This window comes from Meles meles, chromosome 10 (assembly GCF_922984935.1).
Source record: "Meles meles chromosome 10, mMelMel3.1 paternal haplotype, whole genome shotgun sequence".
NCBI lineage: Eukaryota > Metazoa > Chordata > Mammalia > Carnivora > Mustelidae > Meles > Meles meles.
The window spans coordinates 29,235,318-29,256,565 of NC_060075.1; the positions used below are offsets into that span (position 1 = coordinate 29,235,318).

The 21,248-nt window shown below is 40.4% G+C and overlaps 1 protein-coding gene across 4 annotated transcripts in view; it reads right to left on the reverse strand.

Moving 5' to 3' along the window:
- PTPRZ1 (protein tyrosine phosphatase receptor type Z1) overlaps positions 1–20,700 on the reverse strand; it is a 181,579-nt gene extending 160,879 nt beyond the window's left edge. For all 4 annotated transcript variants that reach the window (XM_046021050.1, XM_046021049.1, XM_046021048.1 and 1 more), the window contains exon 1: positions 20,301–20,700. In XM_046021050.1, the coding sequence (XP_045877006.1) occupies positions 20,301–20,358 (58 nt within the window). In that variant the 5' untranslated portion in view covers positions 20,359–20,700. The remainder of the gene's footprint in view (positions 1–20,300) is intronic.
- Between the last annotated feature and the right edge of the window lie 548 nt (positions 20,701–21,248).

Genomic DNA, 21,248 nt, shown 5'->3' on the forward strand with positions numbered 1-21,248 from the left:
ACTTACCAGGAAGAATGACTTTGCCTTTCAAATGGTGACACAGAAAAGCCAAATTTAATACTTGTGAAATAACCATGTTAAATATTATGTTGTAAATGCATAATTTTTTAAAAGATTTTATTTGAGAAAGAGAGAGAGCACAAATGGAGGGATGGGCAGAGGAAGGAAGAGGGATAAGCAGACTCCCCATGAGTGGGGAGCCTGACTTGGGGCTCTATCCCTGGACCTCAAGATCATGTCCTGAGCTGAAGGCAGACACTCAAACAACTGAGCCACCAAGGCACCCTGCAAATACATAATTTTTCATGTATTTAATAATTTTGACAATGGAGAGATGATACATTCTGTAGGTCTAATGTCTCAACCAATCGGATGTCTTTGTCCCCTCCTTTGACAGGGGGCTTTAGGTTCTGAGGAAACCAGGGTGCTGCTCCACTCCCACCAGCCCTGCCTTCTTTTCCAGCCATTAAGTATGCAGTTCTGGCAGAAAAGGAGGGGCCTTTCGTGGAACTTTTTACTCTTTTCCAGAAACACTAAGGGCTATAATATTAGAAAGCATGTATTTTGTAAGAAAAGGTTGCGATCAAATAATTTCATGCCCATCCTGGTTGTCTTTCATATGTGAAGAAAAAAGAGGTTTTCAAGTATGTGTCTAGGTACAGAAAACCAGCCACCCAAGTCTCCTTTAAACAATGACATCCAGGAGGAGCCCAACCAAGAATGATAAAATTATAGTATAAAACAACAAAACTGTAACCTCTGAGGCATATGAAGGACCCACTCCAGATGTATCTTAGACAGCTAGTTGCTAAACTAAATTATGAAAGCCTAAAAAAAAATGTAAAAAATACTAACTTAATAACAATGTTCTATATTTAAATATATTTATTTGTATTTTTGACACCAAGTACCAGTCACAGAGAAGTGGAAGGAAGCCAGTTGGTGGAGAGGGAAGAAGGCTGCTGGTGGTGGGTGATGCATTTCATGTCTGCTGTGGTGAAGGACTCAGAGGAACAGTTTTTCTCTGGCCAGTCAGAGAAAAAAAGGTTTTAAAACATTCTGCTGGTCAAATGAAAGAAGAATTTAAAATCTGACCCAGGAAAAGATAAATGCGAAGTCTAGACAGTGCATAAAACAAAAATCAGAGAGGACGTAGACAATGAGGGCACATAAATATGACAGAATGACACAAGATGAAGGAAACATGTTTAAAAAAAGAACCTGAGATTTCAGATAAAGCCAACATTGACTACATGATATGTAAGGGTGGTTTAATGAAAAGATACATGAAATGTGCACAATAGAAGAACAGCTTAAGAATATGGCAGTGCAGGGGCATCTGAGTGGCTCAGTGGGTTAAGCCTGTGCCTTCGGCTCAGGTCCAGATCTCAGGGTCCTGGGATTGAGCTCCACATTGGGCTCTCTGCTCAGCAGGGAGCCTGCTTCCCCCTGTCTCCCTCCTTGTGATCTCTTTCTCTCTCTGTGTCAAATAAATAAACACAATCTTAAATATATATATATATATATATATATATATATATATATATATATATGACAGTGCAAATGAAAGAATGACATGATGGCACCAGCCAAAGTAGAATTCAAGGAAAATCAAACGAGACAAAACAAAAAAGCGGTTGTGTTATTTATTTATTCGTTTCACAAATATTCACTGGGCTCCTGTTGTGTGCTAGGCACTTTGCTAGGGACTGGGTCTGGAGTGAACAAACACACAGACCCTCCTGAGGCCTACTAAGGAGAAGAGATAAAAAACATCCTTTAGGAAAATACCTAAGTGTTAAGCACAAGGAGGTAGACAGAAGGCATCTGGTAGGGGGAGGTGATCACAAGCTTACAACAAAGTGTCCAGTAAAGTCCTCAATAAAAAAGTGACATTGAATGAAAACCGAAGAGGGTAAGGAAGTGGAACATGAAGAACTGGAGAAGGGCATTTCAAACAGAGGGAACGGCAAAAACACAGCCCAGAGGAGACTGCGGGGTGACGCAGGAGCAGCAAGGAGGCCAGTGAAGCTAGAACAAGGGTGTGGAGCAGGGGAGGCCGTGAGAGAAGGAACAGGGGCCAGGTCATTCATGGCTTCATGAAAACAGCAGAGATCAGGACTTTTACTCTGAATGGAACAGGAAATGGGGGAGTGACCCGATTTGACTTACATTTGAACAAAACCACCCTGGCTGATTTGTGAAGTAATGTAGGTAGCTGGAGAAAAGATAATCCAAGAGACATGTTGAAGTGTGCCGATGGACGAGAGGTAGGCTGTGAGAGAGGAGGAAGAATCCAAAGGACTCCAAGATTTTGGCCTGAGCAACTAAAATGTGAAGGTGTCATTTGCTGAGAATAAAGAAGACCGTGGAAGTTGGGAATTGCAGTGGAGGAAGAAGAGGAGATCAAGTTGGGGCAGGCTGAGTTTGAGCAGGGGAGAGTTGGCTATGTAACCGCAATTTAGGCAGAAGACCTGGACTAGCGATACGAACTTGAGAATCACCCACGTACAAACTATAGGGAAGAGACAGCAGTGTGAGTCGTGTAGGCAGAAAAGAGAAGTGTCCCAAGGAATGAGTCTCAGGGACTCCAACATGGAGAGGTTAAGAGATGAGAAGGAACCAGCAAAAGTGAAGGAGGTGGCCAGTCAGACAGCCAGGAAAACCAGGCAAGTGTGATCTTCTGGAAGCCAAGAGGACAGAGCGTCACCAGAGACAAAGAGTTGTCAAAGGTTGCTCGTAGATCAATCAAATGAGCAAAGAATACTGACTATTGGATGGAGCAATGTAGATAGCCTGGTGAGATTAATGAGAACAGTTTTTTTGAAATGGTAGGATTTTGAAAATCCTGTTTAGAGAAGGTTCAAGAGCAAATGGGAAAAGAGCAAATAGAGATGGTGAGTGTAGGAAACACTTTTCAAAGGTTCAGCTATCAGTAGAAGGAGAGAAATAGGGGCAGAAGTTGAGAGAATTTTTTTTAATTTGTAAAAACAATAGTATGTTAACAAACACCCATTATTTTAACCACATTTACTGATTAATGTGTATTATCATATGTTAAGCTAATAATTTGAAACCAAAACTTTAATTGTGAATGGATATAATACAAAAAAAGAAAAAAAAGAATCCTTTTTTGGATTCATATGGAAACATGTGAGCTTTAGCTGTAAGCATTCACACAGAGCCTTGCTTCAGGATGGGAAGAAGTCCTTCCAAAGTCACTCACAGAATGCTGCTTTTGCCCAGAAGACAATTTCTTTTTTTTTTTTTCTTTTCTCTCTCTCTCTCTCTTCTTTTTTAAGGATTTTATTTATTTATTTTTGAGAGAGAGAGCACGAGCAGGGGTGGCAGGGAGAGGGAGAAGCAGACTCCCCGCTGAGTAGGACTCGATCCTAGGACCCTGGGATCATGAGCTGAAGAAAGATGCTTAACCAACCAAGCCACCCAGGAGCCCCAGAACACAATTTCTTACCAAAAACTTCCGGAGTCATAGTAGGCTTTTCCAAAAACATAGACTACACATACTGGATGACTAATATTACTTCCAAAGAACCATGACTGTAATGGCAGATTTTTTTTTTTTTGCTAGGCTTCTCATACTGAATGTTTAACCTCATTTTAAATAAGGAAAATAATTAAAGTCTCCTTAAACAGCAGAATGAAAATATAATATCCCTTAAAATTAATGTTAAATCCGCCCATTTTTTGTCGGTGCTCATAATTTTAAAACTTCAATAATTTAGTTCATTTCCTATATAATTGTATTTTAAAATCTGATTTTACCAAAGGAAGTCCCACAAGGATCTTAATCATGGCTTACGGCTACTTGTCAGTTCTTCATCTGATCCCACATTGCTGCCTTTGGCTATTATACAATAAAATATTAGCTTTTTAAACTTATAATAGCCTGGTTAATATTCTATCAAGCATCACTATTTAGTTCAACAAACAGCATCTTTCTTCAGCATCTTCTAATCAAACATCTGCATATTATCATTATTTTCCTCAGATGTGATGTTTTCTCTTAATTTTGTATTTCTTAAAATATAATGATTCCATTTTGTCTTAGAGATGTTAAAACAAACATTTCAAAGTAATTTCTTGTCATCTATGATTCAATATTAGTACAATACGCACTGAGTTAAAATAATGACCTTTTTGTTCAGTATTGTGATTATGTATTTCCGTGCATCTTTTGTCCTATTCTAACAAGGACTGGTTTTCCTGAATTGGGTTTCTCACCCTTCTTATCCATAGAATTGGGAAGTCAAAGAAGTCTGTGTGAATAATTTTTATCTGCCTATTAGTCTCCTAAGTAAATTATTTTTATTGCACAGAATGCTAGCTTCTATAGCATTTCATTAAACCTTTGCCCCGTTGTGACAGACTCTTGTTTTTATCCATCCATTTCTTCATAATCTCTTCATGTTTTGCCTGTCTTATTGTGCCCTCTCCAACTACGCTGTCAACGAGGCCAGTGGTCCAAAGAGAACAAACTCTGATTCTTGTCACAAGACATAGTTTTAGAACGTCCTCCTTGGTCCTCCACAGGGTAGAGCATAACTCTGCTTTTCTAGCAATTTTTTTAAATTTTTTTAATTTTTTTTTTTTTAAAGCTTGAAGGTATCAAGAATACTGGTGTCTTTTCCAAGGAAAGTACCCTTCACTCTACAGATCTGCTCCTGTTCAAAAATGTTGATGCATTGGACCCACAAGAACAATTCTGACAGTGGAGCTATTGGCAGCGACAGGTAACCAGCCGCTGTGAAATACACATACAGCGCTTTCTCCCAGCGTGAATCAAACAGGATCTCACGTTATCTCAGATCTTGTTCTTGGTTAAAAAAAAAAGAAAGAAAGAAAGAAGAAAAGAAAAGAAGGATAAAAGGAACTGAGAGAAATTCTCTTGGCTGGCCCAGGCTGGAGTGTTGGAGGGATGAGGAGGTGTTAGCGAGAGGGATCCGGTATCTTTTTGTTTCATGAAAACCCTGGCTTGACAGGAAACATAGGGAAAACTTAGCCATAGAAATGGTGTATCCACTGTGCAGGCCAACCAGTAGATTCTCCCACCGCTACTCCGGATAAAGAAACTTATAGTTCTCTTTCTCTCGTGTTTCTGGCCACAGTCATCTTTCTTCCCTTCTTCTGTATTCACTATTGTGCTCGATTCCAATCACTTAATTTTCTTTCTTCAAAGTCTGAATGCCAAGAGGAAAAGCCCTTAGGAAGTTGTCCATGATCGTGTGCCAATTCAGTTCAAAATCTATATAGACTCTTGGACCTATTAAAATGAGAATGTAATTTGATTGACCTACTTTTAGTTTACCACTTTAAAATAAGGGGGATTGAGTGAATCTGAGGGTGAACTGAATTCTAATTCCAAATGCTGGAAACGCGATCCCAAGTTTCTTCTATTAAAGAGGGTGCTGAACGAGCTGAGGTGGCGGCAACACTTCACGTTGGACAGGATAGATCCTACTGGATTTCCTGTTTTTGAAAAGTGACTGCGTTGGAAGCCACTGCATTGACCGATTTACGCTGTAAGTATTCACTGAGCACCTACTACGTGGGACAGGGGTCTTTAGAGCCCAGTGCATTTCTTTCTTAAGACAGACTCCTTCAGGGGCGCCTGGGTGGCTCAGTGGGTTAAAGTCTCTGCCTTCGGCTCAGGTCATGGTCCCAGGGTCCTGGGATCGAGCCTCGCATCGGACTCTCTGCTCGGCAGAGAGCCTGCTTCCTCCTCTCTCTCTGTCAAATCTCTCTGTCAAATAAATAAATAAAATCTTTAAAAAAAAAAAAAAAGACAGACTCCTTCAGGGAAGAGAGCTATGGAAACAACTGAAATACAAGGTAAGTGATGTTTCCCCCCTTCTGGCAAAGAACAGAAATACATTAGCGAAGATTTCACAGCAGGGGTGAAAGATAAGGGGGAATACAAGGGACCACAAGTCACCAAAGAAAAACGAAGGGCTTGAGCCAAAATGAAAGGAGGATAGATGTGGACGTTCAGGTCAACCTAGACAGGTGGCTGGAGTTCAGGTTTTGAAGGACCTTGTATACCCTTGTAAAGAAGTCAACTGACATCAAGGGTGACGGAACCTATGGGTCTTTCCTAATGACGAGTAGAAATAACACAAAATCCCATCCATTATTTTCTTAATGGTTTCCATGGATGGAGACCCTTCTTCCTCTATTGCATTTCATTACTTAAGTCAGTTTGCAGAAGAATTTCTTTCTGACAATTACAGGGATATACCATGTAAGAGGAAAAGTCCTTCTCCGAAGACTCAAGTTCCTAAAAGCATTCCAATATCCAATGCTATGAGTTTGTAAAAGCCTTTTTTTCCCTTTAGATTTCTTTTTTTTTTAACCATTTTTAAAATTTAAATTCAATTAATTAACATATAATGTATTATTGGTTTCAGAGGTACAGGTCTGTGATTCATCAGTCTTATATAACACCCAGTGCTCATTACACCACACATCCTCCCCAATGTCCATCACCCAGTTGTCCCCTCCCTCAACCACCCCCCCGCCCACCTCCAGCAAACCTCAGTTTGGCAAAATGCCTTTTTAACATTGGCCTGAGGCAAGCAATAATTTATGTCAAACACGTAATGACTATAGTGTGTTTACTGAATTGTGTACATTTTGGCAAGAGAACAGGCTGGTGAGAATTTCCTAGGTTAACAGGGAAGTGTCTGTGCTATTTCCCTGCTTTGTGCATGTGTGTTGATGATATTTAATAAGGTGCAACTTTCCAACGTGTTCTGATCAACTGATAGGTGTGTATAGGGTTCACAGGTGACTAAGCAAGAACATACATAACATGCAAAAACTCTCCATTCTTTACTATTGAATACCACAGTAGAATCTTAAGAAGGTCAAACAGTGGGACCTTAAACTCCAGTCTAAAAAACCCTAACTGGGATTATATGTGAACATATTTTCTCACTGAAACTGCACAGTCTGGCATACTGGATTGTAAGCAGAATGCAATAAGCAAGCATAATTACTTCCACACAAGAAAGTCTATATCAATCTTTTCTTGATGACCTATTTTCAGTGTGTTTTCTCCAGTAATGCAGTCACCCAAACAAATCTCCAGCAGACTGTGTACTAAAGTCTCAAAACCTCACACTGAAAAAAACAAAAACAAAAACAAAAACCCAGTACTCCCCATGTATCTTTAAGGGAAAACTGGGTGTATAGGGGTATACTTTCTCTGCCAGCATTCAGAGCAGACCCAAGCTGTCTCACCGGAAAAGGGTTTTTAAATGCCGTTATCATTAGTGCTGAGATTATCAGGCTACAGAATTTTGAATCTTCACCTGCTTGAATGCCATTGAGTCTAATACAACTTAATCTTTCACCATGTTTGTAAAAACTAAGTTGTTTTGTTTTTTCAAATTGACAGATGCTGTAAGACTCTAATTAAAAAATGTAAAGGGTGGGTGGGGGAGGAGAGGGGAAGGAGAGAGAGAGAAGCTGCAGCCTTGGAAAGCTCCTGCCAGACAGGGAACTGGAATACTTTGTTTTATCATTTTTGGGAGGGGGGGAGATAGAGGGGTTAGTATAAAAATTTGAATAAATTACTGAGGAACAAAGAAGCATCTTGTGTTTTGTTGGTTTCTTCTGCCAAGAATACTAAATAGCTAAAATGCAATGAAAGGTTGGGAAGAAAATAAATTGGAATCACAGGCAAGAAAGAAGGCTGATGAGACGGACCATGCCATCTCTCTGGTGGGATGGATGGCGCCCAGATTGTGCTGTGTCTTAAGGGATTTCAGGGCAACATGTGCTAGTCATTCTTGGCTAATTAAAAGTGATTTCATTTCATCCTTTGTGCTTCTTTCCAGGAATCCATGTTGCAAACAGCACTGACATCTCTGTCCAAAATTCTTGTCCCATTTTGATAGACTTATAGCCAAGAATCATATGCACATCGAGTCATTCTTTGAAATATTAGCACCACGAGTTTACCTTGTCACAAAACAGCTGCTGCCACCACCAAAAATTAAGCCTCAATTTGGGACAGAATACCACTATGGAAATTATGTGACATTTTCATAGCAGTAGGTGTTGAACAGAACACACAAGAGGAGTGTTTTAACTTGCACATTTTACATGGACGTTTTGCTGCTTCCAGTATTATTTTGAAAGTGGTAGTGCAGGGTAGCAAGGAGAATGAAAAGCATTTCAGATTAGAGCTGCAAAATCCAACCAATTTGGGGATTCAAGCTTCTCTTTGAGTGAATAATCTAAAATGAGTAATGTAGATGTATCTTTTTGTTTTTGCATGGAACAAAAAAAAAGGGGGTTATGTGTGAGAGAGAACACAAAAGAGGCTTCAATTATTGAACGAAACAGTAAACATTCCATGTTCAAAAGGTGGAAGTGATGCTCATATGCTCACAGAGACCTTTTAAAGACTAATTTACATCCTGGCCTCTCCTAACGACTTCCCAAAGACTTAAAATCTGATTCATACAGTCTAATATTTACCTCATTATTCTCTATTCTGGTGTGCTCCCACCAGTGTTCATTTAATATCTGTAACCAGATTAGCTCCTTAAAGAGAAAAAACCAGTGAAGTCCAAGCACAGTTTTAAGCACACAGTGGCTGTTCTATCATCTGGTGAAATAAGTTTCACTGATCTCACCTAGACTCGACCTCTTCGGAGAGGGACAGCACTGCATTCAGCTCACAGAAGAGGCAGACCTTCCACCTCTCCTTTCTTTATGCTGGAGGCAAGAAAAAGTCAGGTCAAAAATATCCAGGACAATTCGCGCCACTAAGAATAAGAATTTTCCCAAAGGATTTAATCTTTTAATGCTCAAAATAAAGCATAAAAGCACCGAGATGTAGAAAAACATACATATATATCCTTATTTATGTATGTGTATATATATATGCATATAGATACAATAAATAATATATGCATATATACATGTAAATATATAAAAATACTTAAATACATATTTATATTTTATTTATATGTTATATATATTTGCATTATATATGCATATATATGCATATGTGTGTGTGGGTATATATACAGATCACATGTCATTTCCTCACTCTGAAAGCCAGCAAAGGAAACTACCATAACCAAATATTACTCATTAAGAATCTATTTAGGTCTATATCTTAAATACAGAAGTCTTGCATCCAACTTCTATATAGCATAATATAGATATGTGTCTTCATTACACAAGTTAATCTATGTCAACATTTTTATTCATGACAACTGCCACTTTATCCCTTTTCTTAAATTTAATGATTTGTTAATTTATCACTTCACATATCCTCAATATACGTTAAGAGACATAGAGTAGATAACAAAATCCTACTGCATTTTTCACGGATTAGAAAAAATTGCTAAAATCAATTTTAAGAATTGGGAAGCCTATTCTGTGGGTTATTTTCATTGCACTGCTTTTACGTAAAACACAAGTTGCAGGCAATTTACGAACATACCGGTTTATGCAGTGGGAATATGATATTGTGGATATTAAGAAAGCCTATTTATTGGCCAGAAGCTGACTGAAATGCCTCAGTGGTAACTGCTGCTCATTTTTAAGAGCACAAATACAAGAATTTTAGAGGTGAAGTAAATAGTTTTGATAAGACTTGATAAAATTAGGCTGGCACTGTGAATATACTCAAGATTCCTCTCAACCTTAGGGGAAAAAAGGTTGAGTTTTTTTTTTTTTTTTTTTTTTTTTTTTTGGTGGTGTTATCACTATGACCTCTACTAAAAGAGATAAAAACAGATCATTGTAAGTGGCACTATTTCTTCTTGTGAATTCTCAAGGCCCTGAGTTAATCAGTTAAGAAGAAATGTTTAGCTTCAAATCCTACAACTTCTGGTAACAAGTTTGGAGTTCTACCATTCAGTAAATGAGCAATCTTCAAGCTACCCGCCTCTATTTCTCTCTTTTCTTCCCTTCCAATGATCAACTTCTGTAGAACTGTCACGTCTTTCCTGCCTCTACTTTCCCTTCCTGGATTATTTCTTTGACCCTAAGTGGTCCCTGCTACACCCTCACCTTTCCAGGGAAGACACTCCCTTGAAGACTACCCATGACCCACTCTCCCGAGAGTGCCACCAACTCCCAGCAACTACACCAACTTCACTTATCTCAAATGAGGTCAATGCATTTCAAAGTACCTGTTAAGCACTGAAGTGTTATATAAAGAGGATGATACTATTTTACCTCCAAATGATCCATCGCATTTCCCTTTGACTGCCACACTGTGAAAGCCTTTTAATTGAGCTTCCCGAAACCCAGTCTTGCTGCTCTAAGTCCTCCTATACTGATACTTCAGTTATCTTCCTAAAATAAAGAGACCAACTCAAGTCATCCCATGACTCAAAACACTTCAAGAGTCTCCCACTATGTACTGGATAAATTCCAAACTCCAAACCCTTCAATTAGCCATGGGAAATCGTTCCTACTATTTGATACTTATCCGCTGGTATACGTCTCCCAATTTTGCCTCCTTCTAAACAGCACCCTCATCTCCGTCCATGCTTCTGTGTATACTGTTATTTTTGCCACTAATGCCCTTCCATGCCTTCCACCCTACTAACGCCCTACCCAGCCACCCTGCAGGGTCTGCCTCCAACCCCATCTCCTCCTAGAAACCTTCCCAGAATGCAGTTAAATCTTGTATCTCCTACATAACCGAAAATGCCTCTGCTTCTAACAGATTCTACATGGAGTAAGAGAATAAACAAGACAAGGGGACAACAAGAATATGCATCATTGACAAAATAAAAGCTGTCATGTGCCCACGTCCTGATAAACGCCTACTGCCTCCCAACTCAGAGGCTGGTTCGGTTATCGTCCCAGCTCCTGAGAGACTCCCATCTTTGGACCAACTCCAAGAATGCCTGGTCTCTTGAAGTTTCTCTGGCTTGCAAGGGCTATGAGGTCAACCACTGTAGTCCATACTCCTCCTTCTAAGGTTACCCTGAAACTGAAACTGCCTTAAGAAGAGGAGAGAGGGATGGGAAATCTTCCAGGGCCTTTGTCCTGTGGCACTAGCTTTGTTTTAGGACAGCACGAAACTTGCCAGTATCTCTACCTTAAGACAAATGAACTAAGATTAGCAGTATCATGAGGCTGACCTAGAATGGTGGTTTTTCAGACTTTGGCTGTACTCTGTAATCACCTGGGAAGTTTCAAAAGATATATTCGTGTCTGGGCTCTGCACTCACACATATACTTGATCCAGGGTGGAGCCTAGACATCAGTATGTTTTAAAAGTTTCCCAGGTACAGGGTCAGCCTGGTCTGCTATAACAAAATACCGTACGCTGAGTGGCTTAAACAATGTTCATTTTTTCACAGTTGTAGAGCTAAGAAGTCCAAAATCAAGGGGCTAGCTCTTCCTGGCTTATGGATGCCTACCTTCTCCCTCTGTTCTCACATGAAACAGAGAAAGCAAGCTCTGGTCTCTCTCTTCTTACAAGGAAACAAATTCTACCATGGGGACTCCACTCTCATAACCTCATCTAAAGCTAATTACTTCCCACAGGCCCCACCTCCAAACACCAGGCACACTGGGTCGTAGGACTTCAAAACAGGAGTGTTGGGAGGGACACAAACGTTCAGTTCATGACACCAGATAATTCCAAAGTACAGCCAGGACTGTGAACCACTGACGAGAGCAGTGATTATCAGTTTGTTTTTTTGCATTGAAACAAACACAACAACCAGACTGCATGTACAGTATGCTCCTATGGGCAGACCAAGAGTCTGTACACGTCATGTATCGGGGGAATGCCACTTTTATATATCCCATTCCAGAAATCCAAGAGGGTGAAAATGTCCCTATGGAAATCACTTTTCAATTTTCTGATGACAATGTGATTGAAAACCATGAGAAAATCTAGAAAGTTCTTTATATCTGGGCAGGATTTTGCTATGCTAACCACACAATCAGGACTCCGGTGGTGATCACAATCTCTGTTTAAACAGAAGTCATTTTATTTAATTTTCTTTTAAAGATGTATTTATTTATTTGTCAGAAAGAGAAAGAGAGAGAGAAAGCACAAGCAGGGTGAGTGGCAGGCAGAGGGAGAGGGAGAAGCAGGCTCCCCACTGAACCGGTACCCAATACGGGGCTCAATCCCAGGACCCCAGGATCATGACCTGAGCCAAAGGCAGATGCTTAACTGACAGAGCCACCCAGGCATTCCAAAAAAGTTCATTTTAAAATGGCAACATATTCCTACTCATGGTACTGAGTTGATCACTTCAGAGGAAAGGTCTAGAATCAAGCCCTATCTTGAGTTAAATATATTACAGCTTCAGAATTTAAGAAACAAGCGGTCCAGTCAGTGACGGTGAAAGAACAGAAAAATTGTGGAGTAAATGTTAACAGGGAAGGCAGCGAAAGAAAAGCACAGAATAATGCTCCAAGAGTGGAAAGGTATCTGTAGTCATTGTTATCGATATTTTAATAGAAAATCCTTCTTTGTTGCTTATTAATAAATTATTCTTTACAAATATATGAAGACTATATTTCCAAGGAAACTTGTAAAAGCTTTATCTTTTGTCAATGCGTACATAAATTGACCCATGCTTACTGAATGAGACCAGAAGGTTCACATTAACGAGGACCCTGAATAACTGAATTTACTCTAATATCTCTGCCAAGCATCAGAAGGAAAAACCCCAAAGAACCCAAAGCAACCTGCCCACTTTAACATATTAGAATTTTTAGGAAGAAAGAAATGTTAACCCATACTTTAAAAATTGTATTAACTGGGGTGCCTGGGTGACTCAGTGGTTAAAGCCTCTGCCTTCAGCTCAGGTCATGATCTCAGGGTCCTGAGATCGAGCCCCACATCGGGCTCTCTGCTTGGCAGGGAGCCTGCTTCCCCCTCTCTCTCTGCCTGCTTCTCTGCCTACTTGTGATCTTTGTCTGTCAAATAAATAAATAAAATCTTTTAAAAAAAGAGTAGGAGACCATAATTTAAAAAAAAAAAAAATTGTATTAACTACTCGGATGCCCAGCTGGCTCCATCAGAAGAACATGCTATTGATCTCAGGGTCGTAAATTCAAGCCACAGGCTGGGTGTAGAGATTACTTCAGTCAATATATAGAAACCAAAAGAAAAAAAATTATGTCAATTACAAAGCTCCCCAAATTATATTAACACAGTAAAAATATTTTTAAATAATGGAATCAAATAGTATCAGTCTCCTCTTTATCAAACTCTTCATCAAGATGCTGAGCAATGTGGAGTGTTACTGTTTTTTTTAAATCTTGGATTCACACTTAAAGAAAGCGAAGGTACAAAAGAGAAAGGATACACATACACAATCCCCCAAAAGAAAAGAAGGATGGTGAGTGAGAGAAAATAAAGCAAATATCCTAATAAAAGAGCAAGTCTTTTTTCTGTTTTTAACTCCTGTGAGGATTTCTAACTCATCCCATTATCTGTCCCGTTTGCATTCAACTCAATTCAAATATTTGTTGAACATCCACGTGTGGGGCTAAGCTAGGCACAGCACATCATCTCCGTGATTAATGATAAAACTACAGACACATTCTAAAAGCATGCATAGCCACATGATAAAACTGCACTTCCTGTCCCTTGTCCAGTTTCCAGAACTGTCTTGGGCAGTTGAATGACTAAAAATATAGTCTGCATGGATTCAAGACACTTCGTTTCTCATACTGACCACCCTTTACCCCCACTATCTTATCCTCCCTAACAGGTGAACATGTGTGCACACATACACTGACCTGATGCCCTGCCCCCTGGGACAGAGCCAAGCTTCACCGGTACCAAGACATCTATAATTAAATGTCAAAATTGCTCCTGCCACTACACATGCAGTATCAATCATGGGGACTTTATTTTCCATGAAGAGAGTTACCGAATCTATGTGATACTCACGTGCATTCATGGCACAATCAAAGAAAGAGAAGCCCTGGTGCCATTAGAAGGGGCATTAAAGATGGATGGGTCAAGGTGAATGCTGACCTAACTCAAAGATCATAATAAGAATCAGAAGCAGGAAAGACCAGAGGAAACTGGCTGATCCCAACAGCAAAAAAGTACTGCTAAGAAGCTTCACAGACTTCTCTATGACCTTGTGCATTAAAGATTTATTAAGCACGGTCTGTAGGTGCTAAAGCCAAGAATGCTAAGTCCAAAGATGAGTGAAATAAAGTCTTTGCCCTCATGGAGCTAGTCTAGAGCGGGAGACAGACAGATACCACAAAAACAATACAGTGAATGCTAGAACAAATTATGGGACATGAGCTGTGAGGATAGAACCCTCAGTCCTGAACTCCATAAAGACCACCAAGAGGTCATGGAATTTTCTTCATCTATGCTGCTCTCTACCCAAGGCCACCAGGACCTCTCTGGGGTTCTTATATGGCTGACACAATACAGGACAAAAGTAATGCAACACTTTAAATAATTTTAATGACTTTAGAAGCATTTTTAGTTGTTGACAACTTCTTGTCAGTACTAACACTCAACATTTTATCCACTTTTTTGTGATTCTAAAACAGCTATTCAATTGATGTTCTGCAGTGATAGAAATGTTCTCCACACCATGCAGTGGCCATGAGCCACGTGTGACCACGGAGCACTTGAAATGTGGCTAGTGTGAATGAGGAACTGAATTAACTTACTTTAATAAACTTAAAATTGAACTGTCACATATGCCTAGTGGCTATGGCATTAGAAATCATAGTTCCAAAATATAAGTATTTTAGGATTTTGAAATATGATCAAATAATTTTGCCCTTAATGCTTATACAGTATGTTATACATGTCTCAGAAGAATTACAAACGTGGATAAAAACTGATTTCCTTCGTAACCTGAAACTGCTGCTAGGGCTCACTCCCAATAAAACATTAAAAGTTGAAAGCGCAATCTAAACATGCCTATGTCTTGTTTAAATTGACTTTGACTTTCACCACGGGCTTTCTTGATGAAGTGGGAAACGTTCTAAAATATTTGAAAGTTAAGATATTTAACACATTAAGATATATTTCAGAAAGCCTGTTATTCTCAACTAGTTCTAAATGTAGAAAGTATCTTAAAAGTGAGATTTAAGGAGGGTTTTCACTGTGGAAATTGAATCAGATCAGCTGGACTGGAGGCATGATGAATGTTAAGACTGCTTAATTTTTACTGCCTAGCTGACGTCAGGCACTCAGTAAATGCGCAACAATAGTAGTATGGACAGGAACGTGCTACATCTGGATCCGGGTGGTTAAGTGACTGCACACACTTGTCAGAACTTTCAAGATGGTACACTTTCTAGAGTAAATTATGCCTTAGTTTTGGTTTTTTGTTTGTTTGTTTTAAAGATTTTATTTTATTTATTTGACAGAGAGAGAGATCACAAGTAGGCAGAGAGGCAGGCAGAGAGAGAGGAGGAAGCAGGCGCCCAGTGGAGCAGAGAGCCCGATGCGGGTCTCGATCCCAGGACCCTGAGATCATGACCTGAGCCGAAGGCAGCAGCTTAATCCACTGAGCCACCCAGGCGCCCCGGTTTTTTGTTTTTTAAAGGGGGAAAAACATAATATGGGAGCACACGAAGAAAATCATGAATAGAGAACTGCAAGAAAGCCCATGGAGTGGGCAATGTAGCATCACATCTCTTAGGAAGCAAGCTAATAAATTCCAAACAGGAAACTGGTCTCCTAGGAAAGAAAAGAGAAAAAGGTTCAGGCTTGAGAGTTGGAAGGAATGCATAGGCTAAGATAGGCTGTGTGAAATTAGCTAAGTCATTTGACTTTTCTGTGTTTCACTTTCCTCAGCCATAAAATGTGTAAAATGAAGACACCTACCTCCAACAGTCTGGAGGAGAATGAAATGAGAAAATTGTACATAAAATATTCAGCACCTGGCAAACACTGAGTAGATGGTAAATGGAAATAAAACACAAGCTCCTCTTCTTGATCAAGCCCTTCTTTTGAGATCCTCTGGTTTTGAACGAGAGGGTTCCGTTTCCATACCACAGTCTGAACAGTTGGTAAACGGGTGGTCAAGCAAAGCTACCAGGTTAGACAGAATTCAAAGCTTGTTGTAGTAAGGGGAATGGGGAAACACAGATCATGTTTCCAGAAAAACCTGAATTTCTGCCAGAAGCAAAATTCCCACAACATAAAATTTTAAGCACGTTCCCAAATATTTAGTGCAGACATGAGAACATAAATGAATTCGTCAATGAAATGATTTATCCTGGCAAACTTCCCTAAGTGAAAGCAAGTACAGTCTACATAAAAAGGAGAGACAGATGAAATAAAGAAAATTGCTACTCTGCAAATCAAAAGTAATTAATTTTCTGAATGGAGACTAGTTATTATTTGGGGAGAAAAAGCATGAATATTTTCTATTCCTGGTTACAATTTGTTTTCAGAGAATAAACAGACCAAGCTGAGAGTCACAACATTTTGGATTCTCCTGCTTCCATACTCAGGACAAATTAAGCAATTAATTCTTGCAAAAGAATTGGGTATAATTTGTAGTTAATGTGTTCCTTAAAGCAGTTTAAGATATGACCTAAAAGTTCAGAATCTGATTCATTACGTATTTCACAACAGTGTTTAAACACTTAAATTTAGTGTACCTTGCAAGGTTATAACTCACTTAATTCAAAGTGCTGAATTCTCATTAGTTGAAAGAAACTGTTCCTTAAAAGCTCTTAAAACACCTACCTCTCCTCTATGACTCATAGTTAAGCCTCCTTACAGGAAAGCCACTGCAGTTTTTCCTATTACCTGTTCAGTGGGTCAAGATTAAATACTGAGAGTTGCAATGCCATTATATTAGTTCTCCACCTAGTAGAAAACCTCTTAATTATTCTAGAGAAGGCTGAAATTCCCTTAGGGAATTATCCTGTAGTCATCTTCAATTTCTCCCTCTCTGATTCAGCATCGCCTTGAGCTGAATAACATTCAGTGTTGTCTAACTCATAGAATTTTTAAAAATATTATTAAGTTTGGTATCAGAAATCAAGTCCACTATAAAACCTTGTTAGTAATCCAGAAACGTTGTTAAGATTTAAATGCAAAGTAGCTCAGCAGTTGTCAAAGTATGGACTTGGACCAACAGCATGACCATATCCTAAGCATCTGTTAGACAATGAGATTCTGAGGCCTCACCCCACCGAATCAGAAGCTCTAAAGAGTGGGTTCCTAAATCCGTGTTTTAATAAGTTCTCCTGGTGATTCTGATGCCTACTCAAGTGTGAGATCCATGATCTAGCTCATTCTGGCAGAGTGTTGAGGCCACAGGCCAATCCTGACAGAATTACCCAAACAGATGAACCCAAAATACATTTAACCCCACCCACAAAAACAAAAATAATTTTGTTCCTCTTTAGTCTCCAGTTATCCTTGATGTTAATTTGGAAAGAAAGGATTTGTGCCAGTCCAAATAATTTAATTATTTTTTTTTCTGTTTGGAGAGTTATTTGAAAGAAACAATTGGTCTATATGTCCAGTTCAAAACATCAGGATATTTTAAACACAGAAAGTGGTAAAGTCATTAATTGCTAACTCATTATTAATTGCTAACAATGAACACCTTAGTGAAAGCTGCAACTCGTTCCAGGACAATGATAAGCATGGCAGCCTAACGTTCATTTAAACTATATTGGAGGGGCACCTGGGTGGCTCAGTGGATTAAGCCGCTGCCTTCGGCTCAGGTCAAGATCTCAGGGTCCTGGGATCCAGCCCCACATCAGGCTCTCTGCTTAGCGGGGGGTGTGCTTCCCCCTCTCTCTCTGCCTACTTGTGATCTCTCTCTGTCAAATAAATAAATAAAATAAATAAATAAACTGTATTGGAGAGGCCATCCAACAGGGTACCTCTCAGTTGACAGACCTTTCCTGAGCATTTATTACCTCTACCAGGCTACCTCATGGGCCCCAGGGACACTGAAGATGAGCAATAAATATATCTACAAATACCACAGTAATTGTTGAGGGGAAAATAATTGAAATGGAGGCTGCATATTTTATTTGTAGATAATATGCTTCAGTGTTTCAAAACATATTACCCTGAAATCAAGATAGTCATCTGATTTGAGGTTGACAAGGCCCCTTGGTCAACATGTGGGTAACAATGTAAGAGGTCAACTTTGTTAAAATGGAAAGGGATACAAAAGTTGTCACCTGTCAGTCTCTCTCACACACACACACACACACACACACACACACACACAAAAGCATATTTTGAGTTCTAATACAGGCTTATATGCAATATCATTACATAAACTTGTGATACTATTAAACAATTTAATTCTTTACAGTTAAATTTTATATCATCAAAGCATTAAAGAAAACACCAATAAATCAAAATCTGTATAACCAAAAATAATAGGTTATAAATAATGCTTTATTGAGAAAGCCTTTGCAAACCATGGAACACTGGAATGGAATATCATTCAGCCACAAAAAGGAATGAAGTACAGATACAGGTTACAACAGGGATGAATTCTGAAAACATTATGCTAAGTGAATGAAGTCAGATACCAAAGGCCACATACTGTATGATTCTATTTATATGAAAATGCTCAATAGGCCAATCTACAAAAAGAGAAAGCTTAGCGGTTGCCAGGGCTGGGGTCAGAGAGAATAAGGAATGACTGTTAATGGATTTTCTTTTCCGGGTGGTTAAAATGTTCTGTAATTAGGTAGTGGTGATGGTTGTACAACTTTGTCCATACATTAAAACCCACTGAACTGTACACTTGAAAAAGATGAGCTGTGTGCTATGCAAATTATAATTCAATTTTTTAAAAATTCACAATATATTCAAAGCAGTGGTTTGGATGGCATACAAAGCAATATTCTCTGGTTTATCTCTGTACTATGGTGAGATTTATTTTAAATAATATTCCAAGTAACAAAAGGATCTGGCTTCCTTGTTAAAACAGATCTATAACAGAAATGCAGATTCAACAGGTGTGTATTTGACATGTATAGCACTTTCAAAAAATGTCTTCCCCACTCCCCCTGCCAACACCCCAGATTCAACTCTGGTTTTAGAGAAACCAGGACCAGATTCTCCTGCTAGTCTTAAATGTCAACCTTGTGTATCACATCACCCCTGAGTATTTTTGTAAAGCTTTCAGAATTTAAATTATGTCCATGTATCTGTGTGGCCGGGGGTAGGGGGGCTTTTGGCAATTATCACCACATTTGAAATGTAACTCTCAATAGTTAGACCATGAGGATGATTTCTCCTTGTAAAGGTTACTGTGCCAAGAGCACTACCATCTATATTGAATAAAAATGTAGGTTAATATCTACAATGAATAATCTAAAATTAAAAAAACAAACAAACTGGGATCCTCGAACTGAAAAGAGTGAAAAATATGTGTATTCACAAGTTAAGATACATTTTCTAACTTTCAGGTCAATACCTCCAAACCTATTATAGTCCATCGTAATAGAAAATCTTCATGAAGGAAAAAAGATTTTTTTTAAATAAAATGTCAAAATCCAATATTACAATCCTTCTGGAAAATAAATGGAACACTTGAATCTGCATTCCAGGTAAATAATTCTGACTGGCTGTTTCAAAGCGCAATTTCACTACTCAATGTGTAACCTGGAAGGTGGTGGAGGAAAGACGAATCCATGAATAAATACATCAACCTGCAGCTTTCCTCTGACTTTGGCAGCAGTGGCAGAACATTGAAAGAAATTTTGACTGAAACTTTTTTTTTTTTAACCTAACTGCCCAGACTTGAATGTGACTAAATTAGAAGTACTGGAAAACACTGAAAAGTCAGGTTGGTGCTTGTTCCTGTTACTACCTTTTGGGAGTGTGTGTGTGTGTGTGTGTGTGTGTGTGTGTGTAACTCGCATAGGGCACGTGTATTTTTCATTCAAGCTCATAATGAATCTAAAAGCAAACATTATCTAAGACGTAGCCCCGCACCTTGGCTGTAGTTCTCTTCTGTGTATCTAACAGGCTCTTTTCACACTTTGCAAAACAGGAGAGACAAGACCTGTGCGGACAGCAACCGAGAATGAGAAGCCTCTCTCTTCTGGCCCAGCACCCCGCGGGCGGACAGAAGGTGGCGGAGGTGCGAGGTGTGGGGGGGTGGGGGTGCGTTCTCCCAAGCCGCTAACACCCATCGCGGCGCCGCCAGCTCCGTGGGATCCCCAGCCCACCGTGCGTTTCCCCTCCTTGCTAGATGGCGGCGGCGGCAGCAAGCACCTAAGGCGCTCCAATCCCCCCGCACCGCGTCCCAAACGATCCCGGAGATGAAACCCCATGAGGTCGGATCACTCACCCAGGCGGCAAACACAGAAGAGCTGGACACAAGCGAGGAAGCGCTTTAGGATTAGCATTTCCAGACGGTCCGGGGGGCCCCCACCACGAGGCTGCTCAGCTTCTTGGGGTGGGGAGGGAGGAGGCGCGAAGGAAGTGTTTTCTTCTCCAGTGTATAGATTGGTGTGAGATTGTGTGTGTGTGTGTGTGCGTGTGTGAGTGTGTCTGAAAAAGAGAGAGTGAGAGAGAGAGCGAGCGCCAGCAGAGGGACTGAGAGGGAGACGGGAATAATTGGAAGCAGGACGCGCGGTGGTCGCGGGAACCCGGTGCCGCTACCCGAGGCGCATGCGGGCGGGCGCGCGGGAGTTGGTCTCCTCTGCCGGCTGCGGCCGAGGTCTGAGCGCTCCGAGCGCGGCGATGCCGAGTGCCGGGGGCGCGCTCCGGCCCGGGTGTGCGCGCCACGGCTCGGCGGGGGCGGGGGCGCAGCACCGCGCGGCTGGGAGCGTGCAGCGGGCCCGGGGTCGCGCGCGACGGGCGGAGGGGTGCAGGGGTACGGCTGTTGCTCAGAGTCTCGGTCCCAGAGTAGCGTTTTACATAGCGACACCCCTCCCCCCGCCTCCCTAGGTCCCTGCCCGTGGCTTCGCTGCTCTGGAGTTAGTGGAACCCGCTGGGGTTTAGAATCTTCGTGGAGAAAATGTCTCTTCATTAAGACTCCTTCACCCTTCTGGAAGAGAAGAGGAGGCCAGACCCCCATTGTCCCGCACAGCCAGAGATTGACCTTTGGGGTTCACCCCTGGAAAAAAAAAATTTTTTTTTTTCATTTTATTGTTGTCCTTCCTGCAGATGCTAAGTGGGTCCAATCAGCAAGTGGTGGGGGCTCCTGGGTAGGCTGGGTTCCCCTCTCGGTTTTCTTTCTTTTTACCAAATCACCAAAGTAGTTCCAAACCCCATTACCTCTGGGGCAGTTGAC